Source organism: Plecotus auritus (assembly GCF_963455305.1).
Source record: "Plecotus auritus genome assembly, chromosome: 4".
Lineage (NCBI taxonomy): Eukaryota > Metazoa > Chordata > Mammalia > Chiroptera > Vespertilionidae > Plecotus > Plecotus auritus.
This window is the reverse complement of record NC_137775.1, coordinates 10,843,676-10,862,959: the sequence shown is the minus strand read 5'-3', so window position 1 is coordinate 10,862,959 and position 19,284 is coordinate 10,843,676. Positions and strand designations below refer to the sequence as shown.

Below are 19,284 nucleotides of genomic sequence, written 5' to 3'. Positions count from 1 at the left end.
CGCCCTGCACGGAGGTAGCCGCCTTCCTGGGCAGGAGCGGACCAGCAGCCTGCATCTTCGGGAACAGTCACGAGGTGCCCCCTGAGGCTGCTGCGGTGAAGAGGCGGCTTCCCTGGCCATCTTTAACGAAGAGGGAGCCCCCCACAGGAGGGCTGGCCCAGGTGTACGGCAAAGTGGAGACACCCCCGCTCCTTAGGGGTTTCCCACGGGCGCACCGGACCTTCGGAATCTCTGGATGAGGAGGAGAAGCCTGGTGACGTCAGAGAGCGCGGGGAACAGGGCCATGACGCTGTCCACCTGGTGGGGCGGGAAGATGCTGCAAAGCTCCGTGCGCGCTCGGGCGCGTGCGTCCCCCTCGCCGGCCGCGGACCCCAAAGGACCCCAGAAGGCGCCTTCGCCCCAGCTCAACTCCGCCCAGGCCGAGCGCCCGGAACCCGGGCGGCCCCGTGCTGGAGGGACCACGGGTCGGTGGGCGGCCTTCCCTGGGGTAGCAGGTCACTCTGCGGGTCCCCGAGGCGGTCCCCAGCCCGTGGCCGAACCGGTGGGCCCGACTGGCTCTGGGGGTTTGGGAGGCCGGGCGGAGCTGGCAGAGACAGGGGAGCTGCGGGCGCCACCCAATCGGGGCAGCGTGGCCGGGGTGCGAGGCCGGGAGGGGGCCCCCCAAAAGTGCCCGGGTCGTCGCTGAGGGCGAGCCGGGAGAGGCCCCCCTCGAGGCCCGCCACGTCAGACCCCCGCCGCGCCGGGGCAGGCTGCGCGCGCCGGGCTCCCGGGGGCCGGGCCAGGCGGCGGCGGGGGCGCTCCGGGGGCCGCCCTGCTCCGCCCGGGCCCTCGGCCGCTCCTCTTCGGCTCCCGCGCCCCGCCAGGTGCGCGTTTGGGCGCGAAGCTCGTCAGCCACCGCCAGCTGCGTGTGGTGCGGCCTCTCCGGGTGGTAGAACTTGCACTTGATGCCGTAGGTGCATTTCTTGTCTGGAAGGGGCAGGGGGGAGAGAGGGCGCGGGGTGAGACCTCGGGCGGGCGGGGGAGGCTGGGTGCGGGTACGGTGGGCAGTGCCTGCCCCTCGGCTTTCTCCGGGGATATTGCTAACGGAAAGTGCCCAGGATGCAGTTAGCTGGATCGGGGCAGGACGAGGTGGGGTGAAGTGGCCGGGGGCGCAGGAGAGATGCACAGGGGGCAGCACCCGCCTCCCTGGGGTATAGGTGCTGGGCACAGTCACCCCGGTGTCCGCCAGGAGGGTGTCCGCCAGGAGGGTGTCCGCCTGGGAACTCCTCTTGGCCAGGGAGTGAGACCAAATCTCTCCATCCATGGACCTCAGAGTCCATGTTCCCAGGAACCCTGTGGACGGGGGGGGGGGGGGGGGGGGGGGGGGGGGCTCGGGAGTGGTGGGCAGGGGGTACTGCAGCTAGGCTTGCACCCCCAGGGCTGCCTCACTTTCCGCCATTTGCCCACCTTCCTGTGCTCACCATGGCCCTCGCCCTACACACTGTCCTACCAGGTGATGAAATAATGTATCACCACAACCTGGGCACCTCTGAGAGTGAAAGGGAGCAGAACGCGTCAGCCTGACTGTTTCGCCTTCATTCTAACATGAAACGACTCCCTGTCACCTACGGCTTCTTGGACTGCTCTGGGCGTACAAACCAAGGCCTGGGATATTGGATAACTTCCCAGGCACGTTAGCGAGAGCTGCCTGGGAGACTGGCGCCCTGGGGGCTCTGGATAAACCCCTAACTCTTCTTCTTAAGGTTCTTGTTTAATTTTTTATTGATTTTTAGAGAGAGGAGGGGAGAAGGAGAAGGGAGAGAATCATCCATGAGAGAAACATCAACTGGCTGCCTCCTGCCCACGCTGTCCTGGGGATCAAGCCACAGGTGCCCTGACGGGGAAGTGAACCAGGGCCTCTTGGTACGAGGGTTGAAACTCACCCACTGAGCCCAAATCCCTAGCTCTTAATGATAGCATTGACTGCAATCCGTAACGGTCCAGGGGTGGGGGGTGGGAGGCAGGATGGGACACAGCATGCCAGGTGCCAGGTGAAGGCACTGATAAACGGGAGCTTGGGGGACACAAAGCCTCCCTGCTTCCGGGACCAGCTTTGTCCTATGTGTGACCCCTGCATCCACCTCCCCCCCAAAATACTCCCATGCGACAGGCAGCCCGGATGTCAGTTCATTCCCACAATAACCCCGTCCGGAAACTGCCATCGAGACACAAGGCCCTGGACTGGGCCCAGGGGGCGCGGGGTGTCACCCACCGTATGGGCAGCGCTGCCAGGAGGGCTCTGGGGGCTTTGGCTTCCTGCTCAGGAAGTTGCTCAGGGTGGGTCCCCGGCGGCCCAGGGGGTCGTCAGGAGGCATGAACCTAGAAAGCAAGCACAGAGGGGCCACTGCAAGACCAACGGGGACTCCACAGTTCCACCCGCATGGCGAGCACCCAGCAGGAGGACGGCAGCCTCTGGCAGGACCTGGGCCAGCGCACCGGCCAGCCCTCTGCCTGCACCCAATGGTGCACAGGGTGTGAAAGCAGCACAGCCCCGTCTCGCACTGCACGCTGCGGAGCACAGCACGGATCCCTGGAGAGCAGCCCTGGGCCGCTGCCAAGTCTCTCCTGCTGAGGTTCAAGCCAGCGGGACCAGAACCATCTAGCAACTCCTTTCCAAAGGCAGGTCCCTGGCTTCCTACCAGGCGCGCTCAATCCGAATCTCAAGTTGCTCGGGAACGTGCATTTTAACAAGGCCCCGGGTGACTTTTATCCACTCAAATTGAAGCATAATTGCTCTCGACCCCCTCCACTCCGGCTCTGAAAGCGGCTCTGAGCTGCCTTCCCCTTGTCCTCAACAGAGAACGTTAGAGACCTCCGCGGGGCCACAAACAGCCCTGGTCCACGGAGTCCTTGTGGCTCAGATCCCATTCCTGCAACTGCCCCCACAGCCTGGGCATGGACATGAACGGCGAGTTTGGAACACCCGCTGGCGAGTCAGCAAAGCTGCGGATCCCAGGTGCGGCCCGCACACTCCGCCGCCGTGCAGGTCCAGCCCTCCTCTGCCAAGCCGGCTTCTGGGTGGGTTTGGTGTCAGTTCCACGTTCTCTGCCCCACCCTGCCCCGCACCTGCCCCTCCCCCTCCCCCGGCATTAAGTCTAACAAGGAAGGGAACGCATCCTCAGGGTGCTAACAGCCCAAAGGGGAAAACAACATTCCTGAGAAGGAAAACTCTGGTTTAGCGCCATCCAGTGTTTTATATGAATACTTTTGTTCCCAGGAGACACTTCCAAGTCACAGAAAGGCTCCGCTGGAGGGGCTGTGGGTTCTAAACAGAGGGCCTGTATTTACACGTGTGTGGCCCCTACGAGTCAAGGGCCATGCTGAGGTCCCATCCTGCAGACCACATCCACCAGGCCGGCCGGAGCTGGGCCATCCCCGGGCAGCTCAGATCCCAGCTACACAGCCGGCTTCTCAGAGCTGGGCCCTGACCAAGAATCCGGGGAGCGGCCCACTGCGGTTATTAAAAGTTCCCAAAGGCTTCACCTCCTGCTCCCTCCCGGCCTCGCAGCTGCTAGCTGGGCCAAGAGGGCCCTACGAACGTGCCCAGGGCACTGGGGTGGGCATCCTCGCCCACAGGCAGCGGGCAGGCCCTGCCTCTGGCAGCCAGGCAACCTTCTGGCAGACCCTTAGCAGAGGCCCGTGTGTCAAAAAAAACCTGGCCTGGGTCCCAGGCTGTCACCAGGCCAGAGGCAGCCATGATCCGTCAGACCTCAGGGAGGATTTTCTGGAACCCACAGTGACCAGACTTGCCAGATTCCTCCAGGCCTGGGCCGGAGAAAGGAGCCGCTGGCCTTGCGTATGTGGAAACGACCAGGGGGCTACTGCAGGGAGCTGCGGCGAGCATCTGCCCTGGGGCTCAGGAGGGTCCTGCCCCCCTGCGGCTGTGCCAGGTGGTAATGGGGGCAACAGCGTCCCCTGGCAGCACCGTGTCCTGGCCTGTCCTGAGAATAACGGTACAGTTCTCTCCCGTCCTCACAACCATCTCAGACATAAATCTGATTAATCCAAGTACACTAATTCAAGGTAAAGAACGTTCAGCTGAATGAAACTGAGTGATTTCCCCAGGACACACGCTCTGTAAATCGCACAGCTTCAGTTTAAAACCTCACCTCCTGGGACCCTTCAGTCCGCAGGCCAATTCCGGTCAAGGGCACATGTCTGGGTTGCAGGCTCAATCCCCCCACTGGGGATGTGCAGGAGGCAGCCAGTCAATGATTCGCTCTCATCTTTGATGTCTCTCTCTCTCCCTTTCCCTTCCTCTCTGAAATCAATAAAAATATATTTAAGAAATGTACCTCCTGCCTCCCAAAGCCCCAGATCTTCCCACCACACCGCACCACCTCCCCGGCTTCAGGCTCAGGGACTGGTCTGCCATGTGCAAGCGGGCCGGCCAGCTGACATGTTGCCTCCTCTCTCCCCATTCTCCCTTCCCCGACTGCAGCCACTACTCACTCATCTACAGCGAGCTACTGAGTGCCTGTGGCGGGAGCCCAGGCCCCTAAGATGCAGCGCCTGCCTTCACAGAGCTGGGGAGCTTGTCTCAAACCACATTCCTAAAAGCCAGTTGGAGAGCCCAGAACGAGGACTGAGCTATCATTGCCTGGAACAGAAACCGAAGGGGAGTGAAGTCCCAGCCTGCGGTGCCCTCCCCACACCATCTTGCCCTATGCTAGTCTCAGACCCACACCCACATTGCCAGGCCCCTAGCCTGTGCCCTCAGCATGCCGGAGCACATTTGCCGAGTGAGGATCAGCCATCGCTGCCGCCCCAGCTTAGTTCAGTCTGGGGGCCCTCGCTAACCTGCTAATGGGTTTGTGCCTTGTGACCCTCGTGTAGCTGGTTAGTCTAAGATGGGCCTGACCCAGAGGAACCAACCTAGGGGGTAGATGAACCAAGCAGATTCTCTTGAAAATTTCAGCCAAGAGGTACTGAGACAGAGTCAGTTCCAAGACTGTGGCAGCTGCAAGGCCATGCTGCCCACTCCCCCATGTGATTCAAAAGAACAGCAACAAAAAGATGAAAACAGTGAAAGGAAGTAGAGCAAAGTCCAGATGCCCCTGATGACTGTTCCAGTGCTCTTATTAAAATACTACACTCTTTAAGCCCTAACCGGTTTGGCTTAGTGGATGGAGCATCGGCCTGCGGACTGAAAGGTCCCATGTTCGATTCCGGTCAAGGGCATGTACCTTGGTTGCGGGCACATCCCCAGTGGAAGGTGTGTAGGAGGCAGCTGATCGATGTTTCTCTCTCATCGATGTTTCTAGCTCTCTATCCCTCTCCCTTCCTCTCTGTAAAAAAGCAATAAAATATATTTTTTAAAAAAATAAAATAAAATATTACACTCTTTAAAGAGAAAAACAAAACCGTATGGTGCCCCAAAGCCATGCTTGGCCCCCTGCTGGATGGCCCTATGCCGGGTCCGCTAGATGCGGACACGGGGACAGAAAGGCCGTGGACAGCAGGGCAAAACAGCCCTGTTGGAGAAGGTGGTCACAAAAGAGAGGCGTCGCAGAAGCGCAGAGAGACTGTGCTGCTGTGGGAGCAGAGAGGCTGCCTCAATCAGCTGTCTCCGGGCCTGGTGTCCTGTGACCTCAAACCCCGCTGGGAGTGGTGTTCTCCCCCTCACCCCAACCCACCCGTGCCAGGCCCCCGCGGCCACCACGTACCGGTCGTTGACAAAGGAGAACATGAGCAGCCTCTGCTCAATGAACCACTTCCACTCGGGGTTCTCGCTTTGCAGGTCACGGTAGTTGTCATTGGAGACGATGACGCCGTCCCGCTCGTAGGCCACTTTCACAATGTAGCGGTCGTCGTAGCAGACCACGCGCTTGCCGTTCACCTTGCGAGACGGGGTGTACACGAGCACCGCCTGGCGCTCCAGCTCCTCCAGCACATGCTGCTCTGGGGGCCACAGGGACGGGGGACGGCATGTAGCGGCTTTCTCAGAATGACTCCCTCCCCCCTGAGATCATCCTGAGATCACGGAGCACATTTGACAACTCAGGGGTCCCCTCTGAGCCAACTGCCGCCTCCCCCTCCCTCTGGCCCAGCACATCAGGAAGATCGGGGACGTCTTGAGCAGAATAAAGCAGCTGCCCCAGGTCAAGGGGCTCTTGGCTTCTGTCTGCCTGAGTCATGAGGAGTCCAGAGTAGGGTACCCAACAGAAAAGAGTCCCTTTGGACACCAGAGGCCTTTACGGGAGAAAGACGTTCACATTACAACTGGAATCCTGGCAATGCCTTCGGAGCTACTGCCCCCTCGAAGGCTGCTGCCTGGGCCCGCAGCGGAGAGCCACTGTGCAGACACGGGAACCTGCTGGGGCACCTTCAGGATGGAGCATCGCATAAGTGACAGCTCCGAGGGCCACAGGAATGTCAAGGGAAGAGTCCAGGATTAAGAATCTAGCAGGGGTCTTCAAACTACGGCCTGCGGGCCACATGCGGCCCGCCGAGGACATTTATCCGGCCCGCCGGTTGCCGCTGCCTGTCCTGCTTAGCAGCCGACTCGTCCCGGGCCCGCAGTGTGCATAGGAATTTGTTCATAGTTTTTTTTTTTAAACTATAGTCCGGCCCTCCAACGGTCTGAGGGACAGTGAACTGGCCCCCTGTTTAAAAAGTTTGAGGACCCCAGCCTGGGTTCTGGTCTTAGCTCCAGCTCTTGGGCGCCTCTCCCGTCTTTGAACCTCAGTGTTAGCCTATATGAAACGGAGATAGTAACTCTCCTGCCTCCGCGTGTCTGTGAGTCGACTGGATAAGCTCAGCACTGGCAAGGAGGGGAACGTGCACAGATGTCACAAGGTCTCATGAGGAGCTGGATTCCACGTCCTAGAAGGTCAGCTCTTTGACCTTAGTTTTGCCTTTGGAAACATACATACAAAGCAAACCCCTGCTACACAAACCAGTTGCTCCGAACTGGAAGAGCATTAGCATGTGCTTCACTAATGAACTAATGAACACAGGCTCTTCGTTTAGTGGTTTTTCTCTCAAGTTGAAGTCCTTTCCTCTGTAACATAGATTCCAGACTTTAAAAAAGGCCCATGGTGCATATAGAGGACAAAGAACCATTTATTTAAATGCCGCGTGTGAGGCACTCCCTGAGAAAGAGAACACGGCCCATGCTTTTGAGGTCCCCCTTGCCCCTCCCGGTTGGCATCTCTCTTTGGCCCCCTTAAGATAACCCAATCTTTAGAACTTCGTGTTTAGAACTTCCCTTGCTTTCACTTTTCAAAAATGCATATATATGTGTCCCCCAAAAGGACTATTTTCCATGTGATTATGAACCTCTAGACTTTACACCAGTGGACTCATGTACATAGTCTGGTGCAACTTGCTGTCTTCATTTAACATGGCGCTGGTGAGGTCTGGCCATGGCGACATGGTCACTGCTGTCAGCTTCGCACGTAAGTCTCTGGGTACAGAAACGCAAGGGTTTCTCTAGGGTGTGTCTCCAGGAGTGATATGGTTGAGTTGTAGGAAAAGGCACTATAAAGTTACTAATTATTTTGTAAAATAAGATAAAATTATATAGGAAAAAAAAGTGCCAAATTGTTTTCCAAAGTGGGTATATCAAGTTACTACTCAACAACCCAGCACAGCTTACTAAGGCAACCTTGTCAACTAGGCATTTTCAGGCTTTTGAATTTGTCAATTTGGTGGCCGTAAAGTAGCTTCTTGTGGTGGCTTTCTTTTACATTTCTCTAGTTACTAATGAGATTGAGCATCTTTTCATATGTTTATTGGCCATTTATGTTTTCTGTGAAAGCCCTATTATGCATTTGGCTTCATCTTTCTGTTGGTTCTTTGTCTTACTAATTTGGAGACATTCTCTGTAGATTCTGGGCAGTAATCCTTTATCAGGAATAGTGATGTAGAGCCTCTCCCAGTTTGAGGCTGCTCTTTTCATTTTATTGTTCTGTGGCATCCACTAATGAACACAGGCTCTTATTTTAATGTAGTCAAATTTATGAATCTTTCTCCCACACATTTGCACGTATGTGGCTTGTTTAAAAATTCCTTCCCTACCCCAAAATGATTTCCCTACGCTTCACCCAGACTCGATTTAAATATTACACAACTGTTGAAAGCCACCATTCTCCACGTTCAGACCATAAAGAAAAATAGGGGGTAACCAGTTCATGATGGAGAGCTGCACACAAGTGGTTATGCCCCTGTTTCTCATAATCCCATTGAAATGGCAGCAAAGAAGCACAGAAGGGGAGGGGATCCCCAAACACATTAAAAAATGTTCTTGGGGACAGCAGCAAAGCCAGGATTTGGACAGATTTTAGGAAGACAGAAAGCAGACTGGATCACACTGATGCAAAATGTGCCGAGGGAGCCACAGGCCAGGATGTGCACAGAAGGCTGCGTGGAGGTGGGGCTCCAGGCACGAGAGAGGGAGGGAAGTCAGGATGGCTAACGAAGGGCTGCTCATGGGGCAGCTGCATCCACCCTTTCCCTATGCCTAAGCAAAAGGAAAATGAAGCCCAGCTAGGAAGAGGAAGTTCCCCTGTGGCCTTTGACTTCCTACAGTAAGACCATCATCATTGTGGCCCAGCTGCCTGCCTGCTCGTGCAGGGTATGCTGGGTGAAATCTGCCCGTCACCATCTGAGGCCAGCCCAGCCCTTCAGGGAAAGATCCACACACTAAGAGAGAAAGCCTGTGGCAATCACAGATATAATCTGGTTTTTTATTCACAAACTAGAGGTCCAGTGCATGAAATTCATGCAGGGGGCCCTCAGTCCGGCCTGCACCCTCTCACAGTCTGGGACCCCTCAGGGGATGTCTGCCTGCCGGGGATCGGGCCTAAGCCGGCAGTCAGACATCCCTCTCGCAGTCCAGGACCCCTTGCTCCTTACTGCCCACCTGCTCGCTGCTCCTTACCACTCAGCTCGCTGCTCCTTACCACTCAGCTCGCTGCTCCTTGGTGCTGCCTGGGAGGTGGGAGCGGCTCCCACCACCACTGCTGCGCTCACCAGCCATGAGCCTGGCTTCTGGCTGAGTGGCGCTCCTCCTGTGGGAGTGCACTGACCACCAGGGGGCAGCTCCTGCATTGAGTGTCTGCCCCCTGGTGGTCAGTGGGCATCATAGCGACTGGTCGTTCTGGTCGTTCTGGTCATTCCATCATAACAATCGCTTAGGCTTCTTGTATTATATAGATAAAAACTGACAACCAAAGGATCACCAGACTTTTGAAAAGAGAGAGAGAGAGAGAGACAGAAGAGAACAAAGAGAGCTGACCACAGGAAAAACTACATATGATTTATGGAACTGAAGAGAATTTGTGACAGTCTATAGAAATAGTAAAGAATTATTAAAGATATACTGTATCCCTAAGACAAGAATAGCACTTTACTTAACAATTAAGGAGAGAATTCTTAATTAAGAGAAGTAGAAGCAATTGGTAATCGATAGAATTAAAAACAAAAGCTTTTGGGAAATAGGCTGAAAGACAAAGTCAAAGAAATCTCCCAGAATCACCAGGAGGTCAGCCCTACCATCAACTTGGCTGAAACAAGGCCAATGACTTAGCATTTGGCTTCTTGTTATAAGAAAGCCAAACAAAAACAAAGCCCTGTTTTTGTAGCTTAAAATAAACCTATATAAGAATTAAAAATGAAGAATTCCATGGGTCCAGTGTCCTTTTTTTTAAAAGTCAGAACATATGTTGTTGTGTTTTTGTGGTGTGTGTGTATGTGTGTGTGTGTGTGTGCGTGTTTATGAAGAGACAGGACTAAGGACTCAATAAATATATATCACCAGACTGAATGAATGTCTCTCTCAGATCCTACATTCTATGAGGGGTGGGATGCAGATCCAATCTTTCTGCAGAGTGTTAAAAGTTGTGAAACACAATTCTTTTTGGCACTTAATCATTCACACTAAAAGATGAAGTAATTTGTTCATTCATGTATCCAACAACCATCTAGTGAGCACCTACTCAATGCCAGGTGTCAGGGCTGTGGCAGTGAGCACACACAGTCAGTGCCTGCATGGAGCTCAGGAAGGCTTCATCAGACAAACAGCTCTGCAGATCCCTGACTGCAAACAGCAGCAGCGGGACTGCTGCGGACAGTGCAGAGTACCTGGTGAGCATGCGTCTGCTCCAGCATACCTCTGATAGGGGTGTCAGCTCTTGGTTGTTCCTTCCTCCAGGATGGGACAAAAACTTTGATGTAGGTGTGTCCTCTTTCCCTGAACCAGTCCACAGCCAGCTGGATTCCCCGGCAAGAGAAGACTTCTTTATTTCCATGGCTATAATGGGAAAACAAAGAATCTGTAGAGACACAGAAAGGGTTTCTAAAGAGTGATTTCCTCTGGGAATATCATGGATTGCAGTCTCATAATCAGAGGGAATCAGAAAAATCTATACTTTAAAAATATAGTTCATTCTTTGCACAAAATATATCTCTTCACTGGAACCACGTAGCTTCTGATAGTTTGTAGAAGGTCTCAGGCTCCAAGACATGTGCATTCCCAGGATTAATAGACCAGATTCTCTTATTAACTGAAGCTAATAAAGATCAACATAAGCTGGATGGGAGTAGTCATCTGCAGAATACTGTCACCCTAAGAGAGGGCTGTAACTATGTTATTGGGCTTCCCAGGTCTAAGCAAGGAGGCCAGCGTTCCCCAAAAATTCCACCAAAGACATCAATGGTGGCAGGAAGAACAGGGTGGTATGAGAAGAGGCTCAAGACCAGGCCGAGCCTTGCAAGCTTTATTGAAGATTTTTCTTGCTCCTAAGAGGAATGAGAAGTCATAAAAGGGTTTAAGACTGGGGGTATATGTGATGTGATATGATGTGATCCGAAGTATGTTTCAGAAAGTTCAGTCTGGCAGCACAGAGGACACTAAATTGGAAGGGGGCAAGAGTGGGTGTTGGGTACCAGTTAAGAAGCTATTGTAGTCACCAAGGCAAAATGGATGGGGACTTTGACCGAGCAGGTATTGGTGCATAAAGAAGAGTAGGTGAACTTGAGAGCTATTTAAAAGGTAAAATCTCTAAAACATGGTGATCAGATATAGGGTGACAGAGAGAAGAAGGCAGTGAGGAAGCTTCAGATCTCTGGCTTGTATGATTGGCTATTTGCTGAGACAGGGAACTCTAAAGGAATACAGAGCTTGGAGGGAAAGATCACGAGTTTGGTCGTGGACACATGCTAAGCTGGAGGAGCCTTTGTGACCTCACAGTGAAATGTTAAGTAAGTAGCTAGGGTTCAGAAGAGAGGTCTGGGTGATGAAATGTGCGGGTCCTCTGTATTTAAGCAGCAGATGAAGCCACCGCATGGAGAGAATTGCCTGATTGCCTGGGGAGAGAGAGCGGCCTAGAGCTGGAGCTGGAGGAAGTCTGGAACTCAACAGCTGGTTACAGGGAGAGGAGGACAGTCTTACAGAAGAGAGAAAGGACGTGAACCAGAAGAGAGAGAGCCGCATGGTGGAGGCCATGGGAAGGAGGCAGCCGAATGCTGCTGTGAGGGACCAATGAGGCCAAAAACAAACCTCAGGCTTAGTCGTGGAGGTCAGTGGTGCTTTGCTGGAGAGGAGATACGTGGACAGATTTGAGATACTGGGAATGCAAACCAATTAGACTTAGTTGTGATGGGACATGCCTGGCTTCAAGGTGAGATCACTCTGTGCTCCCTGCTTCCGGCTCAGCCACCTGCACTTCCTTCAGCCATTGTCCTGCCCATGCACCTTCCTCCCCTCCCACCACAGAGCCGCTCGCCAGCCATTCCTCTCCTCTCGGCCAGTCCCCTCCTCTCTTGGGGTCTCAGCTTTATATCTGCTTCCTCAGGAAAGCATCCCCTGACCTCTGAACTCCGTCAGATCCTGAGTATGAGGCCTCACAGCATCAGACTTCTCCTTCCTGGCCTTGGGTTCCAGCCTAAGTCTGCACACACCCTTCCATTGGTAAGATGAGGGATGAACCGGGTCTTCCCTTCTCTAAATCCTACGTTCCTTCTGGTCCCCATTGAATTCCCAGCGCCTAGCACAGTGCCTAATAATTGGTAAGGACTTAATAAAACGTGTTGAGTCAGTAAATGACTGTGAAGAACGGTCTTATGAGGAGCTGGAGGAGGAGCAACCAGGCAGAGGGAGGGGTTGGCTGGAAAGACCCGGCTACAGGAAAGACGTGGCATGTTTGGAGACCAAAAAGGGAGAGTGTGACTGGAGCATGTGGAGTGAGCAAAGGGGAGAGTCGTAGAAGGTAGGAGGCAGGGCTAGGTTCTTGGGGAGCCAGGGGTCACCATGACACGCACACCCTCCCCTGAGGGGCCAGGCCTGAGAAGTGCCCCGTGTCCAGATGAGGGTGACATGATGGTGCTTTCTGTGGTCCCAGGCCTCTCCTGCTATCTTCTCAGAGGGGATGAGGATAGGTTCAGGTTTGTAAAGAGGAAACGGGCGTGTTTGGAAACATGAATCACCAGTATTGGAAGTCGCCCTTTGTGGAGGCTCAGAACTCTCAGTTCTTTTAGCTCCAGTGACGACCGGGAACCAGGCCTGGCGCCCAGATCTGTGGTGTCTTCCAGGTTAGAGCAAATAGCCCTGCGGCCATTGCAGCCAAGCTGTGAGGCTTATGCAAACAGTCAGGAGAAAACATCAGTGAAGCTGTCTGGTTAAAATAATCAGTAAGAAGAGGAAGTGGAAAGCTGGCCCCTTCCTCCCAGTGGACGTTGAGAAAAGAAAGAAGAGGGAGGGAGAATGAGGAGGGGTCGTTCACAGGGGAGTCTGAGCTGACCCCCAGGGCCCCCAGACCCCCAGGCTTGTCTCTGCGGAACACAAGACCCTCATTCAGGTCTACTGCTTTGCAGGACTGACTCCCACACACCCGCTCCAACTTCCCCTCATAAGCCTTGGTCTCTTCTGAGATGTGAAGATTGTCTGTGTTTCCATCCTGGCCACATTTGTTTACCAACCTCAAAATGCCACCATGGCTGCCCTATTTCTGGCCACAGAAAGCTCTGGGCAATCGCAGGATTGATGCCATAGCAGGAGCCAGCTCCTCACATGGGGATCTGTCTCTAAGAGGAGTCAGCAGAGGCCCCAGTCAAGCAAGGAAGCCCATGGTCTCCCCGGAAGCCCACTCCCCACCTACAGAGAACAGCACCCAACCAAAGGCACCCTCCGCTGTGCTTCCTCCATCCACTCAGCATCAGTGCACGAGCATCCACTTCAGCGAGGCTCTGTGCTGGGGCTCGAGAGTGGAGCGCGGCAGGCCTCACCCTGCTTCTTGGAGCTCACTTTATATTCGTGGAGAGCCCCGTGTGCCAGGCCACATTGCACGGGAACCGCATTTAATTGTGACAACGAGCCCTTGAGGAAGTGACCTTTGTCCCGTTTTGCCCTTGAGGAAACTGAAGCAGAGCAGTGTGCCCGCTCGCTGATCTGGCGGATCTCAGAGCCTCCTTTGCTGGGCTGCAACCGCTTCCTCCCCGTCTCCATGTATTCCCTTTATCCCTGGCCCTCCCCGGCCTCTGCCCCTGAGATCCAGACCGCAGCTCCTGTGGAGCCCGAGTTACTCGCTGCTAACATCTTGCACTGGGGAGGGGGCTTGGCGCTTATTATTAGACACTGTGGACCAGTTTCTCAGGCACCACGCCGAGAGCAAGCCCTGGGAAAAGGAAATAGGAGGGTAGGTTTTGAATAAAGGGAGGGTGGTAAGGGGAAGTGGGCTGGTGCCTGAGACAAATTTTGCCTACATGACAGCCGTGCATGAGGCAGCCACAGTTAGCATGTAGCCCCGAACGGGGACAGGACCATCTAACTGGGACACCACTGTATCTTCAACTATTGCCCAGAAGGCTCCGCAGTCTCTGTGGCTCACAGCACAGGCCTTTGCGGTGTAACATGGGAAGGGCACCACTGTTTGACTGTTCGGTATTTGGGGTTAAGTTGTAAACACTCTGAACCTGGAGTTACAACCCTTCTCGCCCAGGGCTCACCCCCAGCTCAGGTCTGAAGGAAGAGGGAGGGGCAGGGGGCTGCTTGGAGCACCCTCATCTTACCAATGGGAGGGTGCATGCGGACTTAGGTCGGAACCCCAGGCCTGGGTTTGTCTGAGGGAATTGCCCCCGGCTGTGGGAACCCACTGATAGGGGCCTGACCAAGACCTGAGCTCGCTCTTAAAGATTCCTTCCTCCTAAAGAAGCCAGATCCTGCTGAGGTTTCTAACAGTTTAAAAACATAAACAGCAACACCTCAAACCAAAAGCCCTGTACCCCAAAATGAGGACACAGTCAAATGAAAGCCTTGCCTGGGGCAGTAAGAGGATGTGAAATTATCAGGTGGATTTCCCCCAAGCTGAAGTCCTTCAAATCACGCCTCTGCTAAATTTGCCTACAGAGTGAGCTTGCCGCTCGCAGTGGTTGTCACGTGAGTTCCTCCCAGTCACCACGGGCAGCTTTCAATCTGCTTTCAATGAAAGCGGCCTTCTTTTTAAAACCTGCTGGGCAGCCCTGATCGGTTTGGCTCAGTGGATAGTGTCGGCCTGCGACTGAAGGGTCCCAGGTTCGATCCCCGTCAAGGGCAGGCACCTTGGTTGCAGGCACATCCCCAATAGGGGGTGTGCAGGAGGCAGCTGATTGATGTTTCTAACTCTCTCTCCCTCTCCCTTCCTCTCTGTAAAAAAATCAATAAAATATATATATTTTTAAAACTTAATAAAAAAATAAATAAATAAAATAAAACCTGCTGGGCATTTTTCTAAAGGCCAGGTATATTGTGACTCAGGTATTCAACTCACATCTCCCGCTCTCACGTACATACACACACACACACATGCACACATACACGCCCCCTGAAGGTTGGCAGCAGCAGCAGAAGCATCCCGGGCACCAGTCCTGCAGCAAGCACCTGGGGCCCTGGGGAGGGGCTTAGCACATCCTATCTGCCGTGGACAAGTCCAAGGCCGGGACTCACCTGGGCAGGCCCTGGCCCAGGATAAAAGCCGTGGGGTCAGGGTCTCCCACCCTGAGAGCCTTTCCAAGACTGGACATGGGGAAAGGCAGAGGTACCTGGTGCTGGAGGAAATGTAGGGCTTTGGCAAGAGCATGGAATCCAGAGCCTGGCACTTAGGGCTCTGTGACCTTGGGCAAGTTACTTACTTTCTCTGAACCTCTGCCAAAGAAGAAAAATTCCTTTATTGATTAAAAAAAAAAAAAAAAAAAAGCATTCATTTCTTTCAAGCCATGCATAAAAGAATCACCTTGAATCTTAGACTGTTAGAGATGAAAAGCCGGTGAAGATTATTATGTAGTCTAACCTCTTCATTGTATACAAAGGACTCAAAGAAGGTGATTCCCACCAAGGTCACGTAGCTGGTCAGATGGAAGGCTAGGGCTGCACAGGAGGCACTCACCACATGAGGCTATTTGCACTTAAATGCAAATTAATCGAAAAAATTAAAATTCAGCTACGTGGTCACAGCAGCCACATTTCAGGTGCCAGGTAGCCACAAGCGACAAGTGGCAACCCAATGGACAGGGACAGCGCAGGTACAGAGCTTCCCAACATCACAGGGACCTCCTGGTTTTTCCACATGAAATACAAAACTATGGGGCAAGCATGAGGTCTGGCTTCTCGGTCCTGACATTGCAACTTACAACTCTCATTGAAGTTAACCTATTACTTATGAAATGCTAATGAGGCCATCAGTCCTGCTTGTAAGAGCCAAATGGAATCCCTTGGCTGTTACATTGAGGAGATGAAAGGTGGTGTGGATCTATTTAAATGACTTGAGGATAGTATGTGTTTTGTGAAACAGGCCAGGCTCTCATGTGCTTTGAGCAAATACATTCCCACTTTTTAAAAAAGCACCTGGGGTGGGGGGAAGCACTTGGGGCCAGCATGGGCATGGCTCAGTGGTTGAGCATTGACCTATGGACTAGGAGGTCATGGTTTGATCCCCAGTAGGGGGTGTGCAGGAGGCAGCCAATCAATAATTCTCTCTTATCATTGATGTTTCTATCTTTCTCTCCCTCTTCCTTTTTCTCTGAAATATATTTATATATCCATAATAATAAAAGGGTAATATGCTAATTAGACCGGACATCTTCCGGATGTCCGGACATCCTTCCTGACCAAGCCGGGGCCGGAGGGAGGCCAGCCCCGGTCCCAGGTTCCTGCCGGTGGCCAGAGGAGGAAAGCCAGGGTCCCGGGTGCCGGAGGGAAGCCAGTGCCGGCACCCGGGGGGAAAGAAGGCCTACTCTTGCACGAATTTTCATACATCGGGCCTCTAGTATATTTATAAAACCTACAGCTTTAAAAAATAAATAAATAAAAAATATATTTTAAAATACAGATTTCTACTTAGGTAACTAAAAAAAAAAACCTCACACCCACACACAGAATGACAAGGTCTGCAATACTACAAAACCTCAGTAAAGGAGAATTTTGAGAAACCATGTTTCTGAGGTTAACTGAGTTTTGAGGTCAAGAGATAATAACTAGACACCGCGTTGGGTTTCAGCCATCCGCTCCCTCTGAAGGGCAAGCCCCACGCTGGGATCTGTCCTGAGGATCTGCCAGGGCCTGGGGCCTAGTCCTGCTGAAAGTCTGGTTGGAGGACACACTGGGCATCATTGTAAGAGAGGGAGCTGCACCTCAGACCCCACTCTCCCCCAGACTTGCCTTAGACCAGGTCAAGTCCCACCTGCCCGGTGGTGGCTGTGCAATGTGTCCTTTGTTTCCTAGCTAGTGAGATGCAGGGAGTCGGGGATGTGTGTGCATGTGTAGACCTGTGTGTGTGCATACATGTACGTACACACGCTGAGAACACACACAGATGCATGTGTTCCGGTTCACTGGGGTGATTTTCAGGCAGCACGTGTCTGACACATTTTAATTGATAGCCTGAGAGGTGGTTTGCATTTGTAACTCGAAGACTGAGCTTGAAGGGATTAAACTGCCACAACTGGAGGGCCGAGGGTGGGACTAAATGGATGTAGCCAGGACACATCATGGTCACGTGCAAATAGAGGACGTGGTTCCAATTTGAATTCCAAGCAGTAACAGAGACTTCCATGAAAAGAAAACCCTCCACCACCCGCCTATCAGAACAATTCCTAAAACACGTCCGGTCCCGGAGAGAGATGCCTGCACTTCCCTGCGGCCCCTGAAGGCTTTGTGTCCCACAGCCTTTCTGCTCCTTTCATCTGGACGCTCGGGGCTCACAAAATCTTCCGCCTGGAAAGTCTGCGATGTACGTGATGTCATCTTGTATTTCTATTGATGCCCAAAGGGAGCGGGGCCTGATCAGAAGGAGGCCAGGGTCCCCTCTCACCACCCCTTAGGCTTTCTTTCTAGGACCCTCAGAACCTACTGGATTCCTAAAAATCCCATAACTCCCCAGAGCTCTTGCATTAAACAGGATTTCACAGGCTCGCTGGGAGCCTGCGGGGAAAATGTAATAGACACCCCCCCTCCCACGCCCCGCGAGGACCAGCCCCTGAGCCCTGGAGAAAGGGCTCCATTACCCTCTCTGATCTAATCGAGTCTAGGAAGCCCCCCTCCAGCTACAGCTTGACCTCCCACACACCAGGCAGGGCATGCAGGAGCGGCCCCTGAGGCCCGGCCGTCTTGGCTTGAGCCATTCCAAGCTTGGGTCCTGCGGTTCCAAATGCCAAGGGAGACCAAGGCCCCAGGGAAAGCCCCCCCGGCCTGTCAGCCAAAGGGTGCGCTGTTGCCACCCAGCGCTGCTGATAGCACAGTCTTTCTCCATCCCCTCCCGCAGCTCGGCCTCAGAAAAGGGAAGCCTATCTATTTGCAGCTGTGAGGGACTGATTTCCTATGGCTCTGCCCTTTGCCCCGCTGTCACCAAGCCAAGCAGTAGGATAATGCACTTGTGTGGACAATGCCTCCTCCTCGCCCAGGCCAGCGGGGAGTGTGGGGGAGGCTGCAGAGACTCTCTCACAGCTGAACTTGGCCTCACCAGGAACAACAACAAGGCGGGGCCTGTCGCCCTCATCACCGAAACGGAAGGTGCCAATACCCAGGTATTAACAACCATGTCCGCAGCCTGGGGCCATGAGCTCACCTCTCACACGGAGCTAGGGAACCACACCCCACCCCATAGCCCCAGCAGAGGGCTTCCAACGAAGTTCAAGTTCATTTTCCCATCTGATTCTCACACCCTCGAGGGAAGCAGAAGAGGAAACGAGAAACACGGCTTCCCCAGAATCACACAACTGGTTTGGGACAGATTCCCGAGAAGAAGCCGCTCATCCCCCATTACCCACAGCCTTCCTCACAAGAGGGCCCTCTCGGGGTCAATGTGATAACAGCGGCCAATTGTTGAACCCTTGCTGCGTGTCAGGTACTGTCCTCAGCATTTCATGCAGCTCCCTTCTAGGGTGGTTTCATACATTACAGATGGAAAAAGTGAGGCTCAGAGAGGGTAAGTGACTTACTTAAGGCCACACAGCCACTAAGCGATGGAAAAGGATTCAAAGCCCCATCCATGGGCTCTAAACTGTTTGGACCAAACCACTGAAAAGAGGGACAGTTCTCCCACCCAATCCCGTCACCCCTACTACAGAATGAGGGAAGCTACCTCATTGCCACGTTGCTGCCGTCGATCACGATAGGTCTCAAGGAGCTGGCTGGGTCTCCGCACTCTTCCTCGGGATCGGCCCCCAGCCCGCGCTGGATGGAGTCCGGGGTCCCACAGGAGCCCCTGGGGACCAGCAGGGGCGCAGCACTGCTCTGCTGGGCTCCGGGGCGGCTGCCAGTCTGGATCAGCTCCTGCAGCACGTCGTTGACCAGGGCGTCCTGGCCCAGCTTGGCCAGTACCCGGACCACATCCTCCCGGTCGTAGCCTAGCTTCTGGAAAAACTCCATCTTGCTTGAGTGCTCCATGCTGTGCCAGCCAGGCCCCTGGCAAGGGTCCTGCCCCCGGCTTTCTCCTGGCAGAGCCCCACCGGCATGAGCTAAAGAGAAAAGGCATCCATCAGGCGTTTTCTGGGCAGCCTGGCTGGCTGTCAGGTTACTGAGGGCAAATGAACTACACTCCCTCCGCGCCTTATCTGTCAGGAAATCGTGTTGAGGACGCCTGGCCCCCTTGGGGATTTTCAGTTGCTTGGTGTGGTTGGGGAGCCACAGATGCAATCACACTGCTCAAGGCCCCACACAGCACCCCGGCAAGGATCCCCAGCCAGAGGCACCCGGGGCCGCTGAGAAAGCCCCCAGGACCGGGGACACTGGCACACAGGCCAAAGAAATGCTTCTGAGGCTTGGTCATGGGG

General features: G+C 53.9%; 1 protein-coding gene across 1 annotated transcript; it reads right to left on the bottom strand.

The window, feature by feature from the left end:
* Positions 1-192: 192 nt before the first annotated feature.
* ZC3H12D (zinc finger CCCH-type containing 12D) lies at positions 193-18,898 on the bottom strand (the record flags this gene model as incomplete). The annotated part of the gene is given in 7 exon segments (XM_080667165.1): positions 193-437; positions 440-745; positions 748-966; positions 2,252-2,358; positions 5,706-5,940; positions 10,155-10,294; positions 18,594-18,898. Coding segments are annotated over 7 exon segments (1,557 nt in total).
* Positions 18,899-19,284: the final 386 nt, after the last annotated feature.